Source organism: Rhinopithecus bieti, unplaced genomic scaffold (assembly GCF_001698545.2).
Source record: "Rhinopithecus bieti isolate Rb0 unplaced genomic scaffold, ASM169854v2 scaffold_81617, whole genome shotgun sequence".
NCBI lineage: Eukaryota > Metazoa > Chordata > Mammalia > Primates > Cercopithecidae > Rhinopithecus > Rhinopithecus bieti.
The window spans coordinates 751,353-760,758 of NW_016841754.1; the positions used below are offsets into that span (position 1 = coordinate 751,353).

The window sequence follows — 9,406 nt, forward strand, 5'->3', positions numbered from 1 at the left end:
CTTCATGACATTCTCCTGCCTCAGCCTCCCCAGTAGCTGAGACTACAGGTGCCCGCCACCACGCCCGGCTAATTTTTTGTATTTTTAGTAGAGACGGGGTTTCACTGTGTTAGCCAGGATGGTCTCAATCTCCTGACCTTGTGATCCGCCTGCCTTGGCCTCCCAAAGTGCTGGGATTACAGGTGTAAGCCACCATGCCTGGCTTGTTATAGTTGAGTTTTAAGATTTATTTATATATTTTATTTATAAGTTCTTTGTCTTTTTATTATCTTAACAGAGTTTTTCACAAAGCAGAAAGTTTTAATTTTAATTAAGCCCAGAACATCAATTTTTATTTTATTGCATCATGCTTTTGGTGGTGGGGTAAAATCTCAACACCAAACTCAGACTCGTGGAGATTTTCTCTTCTGTTTTCTCCTAGAAGTTTTGTAGTTTTGCATTTACACTTAGGTCTGTAATCCATTTTGAGTTAATTTTTCTGTAAGATCTGAAGATTAAAAAAATAGTTTTTTTCCTTTAAATTACATTTATTTTAATGCTGAATTTACTCCCGTGCCGTAAGTTTTTGTTTCTTCTGGGATATCTTTTTCTTCTGGGCAACCTCCTCTTCTGGTTTAGACATCGTTCCTTTTCAGTAAGGATCATCTCAACGTGCAGGAGGAGTCATGTATGGTTATCCAACCATGAGCTTGTTAGTCACGTCGGCGCATCTTAGGGTTTTTCACTTGGATATGCTCGATGGACCAGAGATCTACATCAAACCCTAGTCCCCCCCCAAGGCAAAAATATCTCTGCGTTTTAAGCATGTGCAGTCAAATTCAGCACTCTTTTGGCCATCGACCTTGTCCCACTGCTGGCGGGCACATCAACTCCACATTGTAAGTCAGAATGGCACTGTTTCTTAAAGACATCTTTAAATACTTCGTGGCTTTTCGAATATGCATACCTTGATGGCCTGGGCAGTTCAACGGTTTAGTGAAACGAAGATTGGACCTTGATTTGCATATTTCGTGGGGTCTCTGGTCAAGTAATAGCGAACCTTTCACATTCTCAAGGCCTTAGGGAAAGAGGAAAAATAGCTTTATTGACATATAATTCACATGCCATACAGTTCACCTGCTAAAAGTATACAATGTGGCAGGGTGCAGTGGCTCACACCTGTAATCCCAGTACTTTGGGTGGCCAAGGTGGGAGGATGGCTTGAGCCCAGGAATTCAAGACCAGCTTGGACAACATAAGGAGACTCCAATACTATAAAAAATCAAAAATTAGCTAGGCATGGTAGTGCCACCTGTGGTCTCAGCTACTCAGAAAATAAAAAATTAGCTAGGCATGGCAGTGCCCACCTGTGTTCTCAGCTACTCAGAAGACAGGTATTGCTTGAGCCAGAGACGGAGTCTCGCTGTAGTGCCCACGCTGGAGTACAGTGGCGTGATCACAGCTCACTGAAGCCTTGACGTCCTGGGCTTAAGCGATTCTCCCACCTCAGCCTCTTAGTTAGCTGGAACCATAGACACATCACCATCCTTGTCTAACATTTTTTTCTTTTCCTACTCATGCTTTTGGTGTCATGTCTAAGAATTTATTGCCAAATCTAAGGTCATGCATATTTACCATTATCTTCTAATAGTTTTATATTTTTAACTCTTTTAAGTCTTTGATTAATTTTGAGTGAATTTTTATTATGACATAAGGCAGCAATCCCCAACCTTTTGGCACTAGGGATTGGTTTCATGGAAGATGATTTTTCCATGGGACAGGGATGGGGGATGGTTTGGGGATGATTCAAGCACATTACATTTATTGTGCACTTTATTTCTATTATTATTACATACTCACCATAATGTAGAATCAGTGGGAACCTTGAGCTTGTTTTCCTGCCACTAGATGGTCTCATCTGGGGGTGATAGGAGATAGTGACAGATCATCAGGCATTAGATTCTCATAAGAAGCCCGCAGCCTAGATCCCGTGCATGTGCAGTTCACAATAGAGTTTGCGCTTCTATGAGAATGTAATACTGCCCCTGATCTGACGGGAGGCGAAGCTCAGGCCGTAATGCTCACTTGCCCCACTGCTCACCTCCTGCTGTGTGGCCCAGTTCCTAACAGGCCACAGACTGGTAGTAGTCTGTGGCCTGGGGGTTGGGGATCCTTGATGTAAGGTCAGGCTTCAACATTAGTTTTTCCACTCTAGTGTTGGAGGCAGGGACAATGATGCACTTCTCTCTGAGTGACATCACCACGTTAGATGCTGAGTGTTTCTGGTAGCAGGCAGAAGCAGTCCCACGTTTCCTAACTTCCTTCTCGATGAGCCTGGAGCAAAGGTGATCAAGGCCAGAGTATACTCAGTGCTGCTGTGGCCAAGGTACAGCCTCCAGGTACAGCTGGGCAGAAGAAGGGAGCCCTCACCTCTGCCATTCTTGCTTAGAACTTAGTCTCAACAACAGGTAGCTTGGGGGAGGATGACAAATGCTGATGTTTTGTCCCTCCTAAGAAGCTGACCCTCCAACTGGGAGCTGAAGAGGTGAGGGAGCCCTGTGTTCTTGGCTGCACCAGTATAGAGTGGAGTTTCCCTCTCTGAGCTGGAAGCAGGAAGAGAGTGAGTAGGTCTTGGATCAGATACCTCAAGCTCACTTTTCTTACTGGGTTTCAGTAGGTTCTCTTGAGTGAATGTTCCTTCATTTGTTGTGCACCTTTAGGACCATTTTTAGAAATTTCAATGGTTGTGTATATATGTTTTATAACGTTCACCATTTTGCTTTGAGCTGGGTGTACAGGGCTTCTCATGCTGTTATGCCTCTGTGGGTTCTGTTTCAATACTCAAAGTCAGTGAGACTGTGGACAGTGGAAAACCACACAATTCAAAGTCCAGTGCTCACACAGTAATTTAATATGCACACACGTATCAACTATAAAGATGGCTCAGAACTAAATACGGATTGGGTTGACAGTAACTAAAGCAGGGAGTCCTGCATGGTTAGACCTACCATTCCCCACAAATTCATGGAGTATCTACTATATGGAAAGAATGGGAATAGGAATAGAATAGCTAAAAATCTGTCCTGAAAATTAGGAGATTTTCACAACAACAGAACTAACAAACTAATAAACTAAGGCAGCCTATGCTAAGTTCCCAGAGAATACATGCTCCAGTTTTTCAGAAGCACAAGAATTATCTGGGACTGGAGTGGTCAGAGAGGATTTCTGTGGAGGAAGAGTGAGCTGAGTCCCATTTAGAGGAAAGGTAGGATTCAGCCGGGTGTGTAGCTTGTTGGGAGGGCATATTCCAAGGAGGTGTTCCAAAGCAGAGGTGCTCAAGTGCGATTGTATTTGGAATACTTGGCTAATGATGACTAGACCTGCCTGCTTGCTGGAAGGTTTGTATAGAGAGATCAAGATGGAGAAATGAGATGGAGAGTGATCAGAAATGCAGGAGAGGCTGAGTTGTCGGACCGTGGAGTTTGGACTTTATCTTAGAGAAGAGTGACTTGGGCAGGACATTTTAGGAAAATGGTTTTGCCTGTAGTGTGTAGAGGGAATGAAATCTCTGCGTGTGTATGTGTGCATATGTGCACATGCACTAGGAAGCCTGGAGGCAAGGACACTATTTAATAAGATTGTTACAGAAGTTTGGATTAAGTGAAGGGATTAGGAATGGAAAGGAAGTGTCTGATGGATGGTAAGATATAACCAGGACCTGAATAAAGCCAAACATTTGTTAAAACAAGCATGGTAGTTGTGTCTATAAACATAAAGTCCTGGAATGCAAGCTGATTTAGCGATTTGAGATAGTATGTATATTTTCATTTAAACGGAGTCTCTTTATTTTTGAATTTGCATATATTTTTCTTCCCTCTTCTTATTCCTCTGTACAATACCTCGCACTTATTCTTCCTCTCCGCAATTCCTCTCTTTTAATTTGATCACAAATTAATCTCTTGTATGGATTTACAGGAGGAAGGCAATGGCAAACGGTGTGTATGGTTGCAAGGATGAATTTCTCCCCTTGGAAACATCCATCCGCAAAGAAATGGGAGGCACAGTGACCAACTCTTGCTTCTTAGTAGGTCTAACATGACCTTCAAAACTCCTTAGGACATACTGGTCTTTGGCGGGGCAGCATCTCGCGTCAGACTCAGGCTGGCTGGGTTTCCCACGACTGCCTGGATGTGTGTGACTCGCAGCTCTAAGGATGGAATTGCCAAAGCAATACAACGACACGGACGAAAAGCAAACCACAAAACCCCATCCCTTACACAGCAGGCTGATCAGTGAAGTCGCGGAAGGTGGCTCTGATCTTGCCCTTTTAAAATTCCAGTGCAGCAAACACACACACACACCCGCTCGGTTCTTCCCACTCCCCCCACACTGCACCAGCTTCCCTCCCCAAGTCTTGATTCATGAACCGTGCCACCTTTGTCTCATTTTAAACTGTGCAGACTATTTTAATCCTGCCACCCCCATCCCAGATTTCCCCCTCCCTTCATCCTCTGGAAGCTCTGATGTAAAGCGCTCGCTAGGTGGGAGAGCGCTTCTCCCAATCCGCTCGGGTAGGCGAGTTTCCGAGAAGCCCCCTCCCCGGGACCCCGCCGCAAGCGCGGGGGAAGCGCCTCGGTCCCTTTAAGGTGCCGCGCTCCCCGAAGTGCGGGAAGGGAGCCCGGGCGCCGGCGCGGGTCCTGGAGCCGGGTGGGGAAGTCCTGCGCCCTCCCCCTCCGTCCGCAGCCCAGCCTAGGGGGCCAGCGCCCTCCGCCCACCGCGCACGGGCTGGCCATGCGGCGGCTCTGAACGATGTCCTCCTCCTCCTACACCAAGAACGGGACCGCGGACGGGCCGCACTCCCCCACCTCGCAGGTACCGCCCCTCCTCCTCCTCCTCCTCTTCCTCCTCTTCCTTCCTCACACCTCCTCCGCCGCCCGAGAGCGCCCCGCCTTCGTGCAGGGCGTGCGGGGCCCCAGTCCCGGGAGTCGGCGGCCCAGCTTCCCCCACCCCTCCTCCACGTCCCTTTCTCCTCCCGCTCCTCCTCTTTCTCCTCCTTCTCTTCCTCCTCCTCCTCACCCTCCTTCAGGTCTCTGCGCTCCCGCTCCGGAGCCCGCAGCCTCCCCCAGCGGATGCCGGGGACTCGGACCCCGCACCCTGAGAGTCTTTGTTAATGGATGTGGTGGGTGCTTGCGGGCTGCTCTTCTGGAGCATCTTTTCAGCCGTCGAGGCTTGGAGTGGGTGGGTGGGGATGGGGGCTCTATTTGGGAGTCGCGGAGGAGACTTGGGTGCGGGCTCTGGGGGACCCCGGGGAGCGGGTCCGGAGGCGGACACCAGCCGTGGGTGGTCGCCCCGCTCTGCGCTGCGGTCCTCACCGGCTTCTCTCTGGCCCCGTGTGTCGAGTCCAGGTGGCCCGAGGCACCACAACCCGGAGGAGCAGGTTGAAAAGATCCGATGGCAGCACCACTTCGACCAGCTTCATCCTCAGACAGGTAAGAGAAGGAGGCGGGAGAGTAGGATGGGGAGGAGGCCGAGCGCGCGGCGCGGGGTCCTGGAGCCGGTCGTGGCCCCCACGTGCGGGAGCTGCCTTCCCGGCCGAGGCCGGTGCTCGGACTCAGTCCCTCTCCCTCTAGTCTGGACTCTTGAAGTCTTCGCTTCCCGGCGTCTCCGCATCGCCCCGGGAAGTTAGTTTGTGCATGTGTGTGGACATTTCGGCGGGGACCTGGCTTAAGTCAGGGACGTTGAATTTGAGAGCTGGAAATATGTCTGGTTGCACCTTTGGTGCGTGGAGAAATGTCTAAGTCGTATAACTCGACCTAGAGTAACCAGACCCCTCGGGGCCGGCGACCTGGTTTGATTCGAGTTGAGTTAGTGGTTTCTTCTGTTTTGTCCTAATTTGAATACTCTTATCTGTCTGGATCTTGGGAGAGATCGTCAAGCTCCGGTCAAAAGAAAGACACTTTGAGCAGAAAGTTTACTCTCACTTTAGGACCGTTTCTTGGATTCGCTTAATTAGGGAAAGACAGCCGTATCTGGTTAAATAGGAATTAACGAAGGCCAGCACTCAGCTCCCAGTCTGGGTGCGCCTTCACTTCGTGTTTGTTTTCCTAGTGCTTGCTTTCTCCTGCGTGGTTCTAGTGCGAGTTGTCTGTGCTCGGGATCGGGATCGCTGGTAACGCTGGATGTTTAGGTGCTTTCACCTTGGCACAAGAAATTGGTCCTCAGTTTTCCAACTGTGCATGTGCTGTTAATGAAACCACCCCTGGTTGCTGGGTGCTAGAGAGATCATGCAAAAGTGAGTCACCTTGATCTTTCTATGGAACAGAAATTGTCAGGGTGTGTCCTAGGTTTCGGGTGACCTAGGAAGACATTGGTCATCGCACCAAGAGGCTTTTATCCCAGGTCTTCCTGTGAGCTGCTAAAGTGACCTTGAGAAGTTCTTTTCCCTCTAGGTTACTCAGTATTGTGTAATGTGTTTTCTAACCTATGATGGCAGCTCTGGTGTTTCTTTAGTGATTATCATCAATTTAAACATATCAACGAGGAATGGGCTTTAGCCTCAAAATTGGACTCAGACCTCTCCTAAAAGGGTCTATAAAGCATATTTAGATGATATTTATTATGCAGAATTTCACTTTCTGCAGAAGCGGAAATTTTGACTACGCTTTAATTCAGTAAGCACTAAGCATGTACATTATGGAAATAAATGCATTTTGGATTCCGAATTCATTCTAAAAGTGAATTCTATCTCCTTTGCAGTACTTATATTGTGTATTTGATAGGGCAAACATTGTTTATCTTAAAACATCTTTCTGTTATGCAACTGTTTGAGGTCTTGCTGGTGTTTATTTTGTAGGTGCCTATTTTTAGTGGTGTTTCAATGTTGCAAATTCTTGGAAATACTAATTACACAGCAGTTCATTCTATAAGCTGTTTGACTAAAACTTTTGAGTTTATCTATATAACTGTACTAATGCTTTATTCTTCCTTCCAAGCACAAACAAAATAATATTCTAATATTATTATTCTTTTCTCAATTTATGCCCATAACTGATTGAGATTATATATATGTAAGTTCTTGTAAAGCGTGCTGCTATGTGCTGGCTTGAGAGATGTTAAAAGTATTGCATGCTAAATAATTTTGGGAATAATTTAAAGCAAAGTAGATTTTTTTGAATAAATATATTTCATCTATGAAATGGGAATTCATTGCTTTGATTAAATGGTCTAATTTAAATTCTGGAGTTAATTGTAATTGTATTGTATATACAATCTTCTTGTTTTCAGTACAAAATAGTACTTAATTTTATGAGCACTTTACAACTCAGTAAGTATCCTACACATGATCTCATTCAAATGACATCATACAGACTTCTGTATTGGCTACAATAAAAATCACTGAGGGATTTACATTTCTTTGATGAGATAAAGACAATGATTGCAAAGGCAGTTTAACAGTAACTTTGGGATAAAATTGAAATTTTCACCCAAATGCCAAAAAATATTTTTTATGAAAGCATAACAGCTGCTTATGTTAACAGAGCCTTGGACGGGTCACAGTGGCTCATGCCTGTAATCCCAGCACTTTGGGAGACTAAGGTGGGAGGATCATTTGAAGTCAGGAGTTCGAAACCAGCCTGGCTAACATGGTGAAACCCCCACCCTACTAAAAATACAAAGAAATTTGCCAAGCATGGGGGTGTGTGCCTGTAATCCCAGCTACTTGGGAGGCTGAGGCAGGAGAATTTTTTGAACCTAGGCGGTGGAGGTTGCAGTGAGCCAAGATTGCTCCACAGCACTCCAGCCTGGGTGACAGAGCAGGACTCCGTCAAAAAAACAAAAAAAACAAAAAAACAAAACAAAACAAAACAAACCAAACCCAAAACCAGAGTCTCATTATTTATAGAATGATCAGTGATTTATTGATATTCAAATTCTTGATACATTAGAGCGATGAAATTTCTTGGTGCTGTTTCACAGTCTGTGTGATGCCTTTGAAGCAGATAGTGGAATACCAAAAAAAAAAAAATGCTAATTTCTTTGTCATATTATTTACAAAAATATGGAGAAAAGCTTTCACTAAAACAAAACAAAACAAAACAAAACGATGTGTCACATTTGATGGGGAAGATTGGGCTGTTGGTGAAGCAGAGAAGGCAGTTGACAAACTCACCCAATAAGACAATATTTGTTCTTTGAGCTTGTTAAAAAGTTTCAGTATTTGTGAGAATATATATGCACATATGCGTGCATGCACACACATGCACATTTGAATTGGCTGGAAAACAAGCAGACTGAGAAAGAGAGCCTGCTTCCATTCTGAGTACTGCTCATGAAGCCCCTCAGGAATCTTTGACCTTGTTTCTGGTCTACAAGATTGCTGGCCTCCACCATGGAGGTTTTGGAATGAATCCAGGGAGCAACTAAATGGCTTATTTGAGGAAAGGTGAGAAGATGAAGTACTTTGCCACTGAAAGGAAAGAAAGCTAGGAGTGACCCAGAAATGATCTTCAAAGTATACACAAAGGCCTTCTTTGGAAATGTGATGAAGTGTTCTCACTCTTCATTGAGGATGAAACTCAAGAATTGGCCCAAATTAGAAAGGAATGATGTTTTACAGCAAGACCTTCCTAAGAGTGTTGCCATCATTGGAGTGGCTTTCCAAATGAGGCTGTAGAATTTTCTTTCAGGAGAGCCCTTCTTACAGGCTATTTATGAATGGATTATTTAGTCATGTTTTAAAGTTTTAGGAAACACTTAAGTATTTGCTATGTGCCCAGCACTGTGTTAGATATTATACAGGAGGAATGAAAACATGGATGAGACACAGCCCCCATACTCAAAGATTTTTATAATCTAGCAATGGAGACAGAGATGTCTACAAACAGTACAGTGACATGTGACAAGGAATGAGAGGGCGGGCTCAATGACCATGTACCCCAAGTATCTATTATATACCCATAAGTATATCTATCCATGTGTGTCACTACACCTACGGTTTATATGGTTGAGTACTCCAAGTTAGTCCTCTTCCTACTGGGGTTTGAAGAGAAAATCTGATCAGAGTGGGAATAGTTTGTTGACTTTTCCTTGTTAAGTCTGCTGTTATGAGGCCAGCAAAGTCGTACCTTGCCTGGTCTCTACTTGCTTCTGGCCTCATCTTGAGCCATGATCTCTTAGCTCTGGACACAAAGTTTGAGCACACTGTCCTCCCTCTTGCCACTTGTCCTTTGCATATGCTGAGCTCTCTGTGTGGCAGGTTCTTGCCTTTCCTTCTGCCTAGTTAACTTTTAATCTTCCCTGAGATCTGGGATTTTAGTCTTCACTTCCTCTTCTAACCTTCCTGATAAAGTCAGTTCCCCAAGTAGGGGCTCCGAGAGGGCCTTGTGCCAGTTTTCATTAGCATACCACTTTTTTTTTTTTTTTTTTT

The 9,406-nt window shown here is 45.2% G+C and overlaps 1 protein-coding gene across 3 annotated transcripts in view; it reads left to right on the forward strand.

Moving 5' to 3' along the window:
- Positions 1–3,368: 3,368 nt before the first annotated feature.
- The window catches only part of CACNB4 (calcium voltage-gated channel auxiliary subunit beta 4), a 273,041-nt gene continuing 267,003 nt past the window's right edge, over positions 3,369–9,406 (forward strand). Inside the window, exons 1-2 of one of the 3 annotated variants that reach the window (XM_017866083.1) lie at positions 3,369–4,851; positions 5,385–5,468. In XM_017866083.1, the coding sequence (XP_017721572.1) occupies positions 4,789–4,851; positions 5,385–5,468 (147 nt within the window). In that variant the 5' untranslated portion in view covers positions 3,369–4,788. Of the gene's footprint in view, positions 4,852–4,909; positions 5,159–5,384; positions 5,469–9,406 lie in introns of those variants that run through there. The other 2 variants (XM_017866079.1, XM_017866080.1) reach the window with 2 other exon arrangements.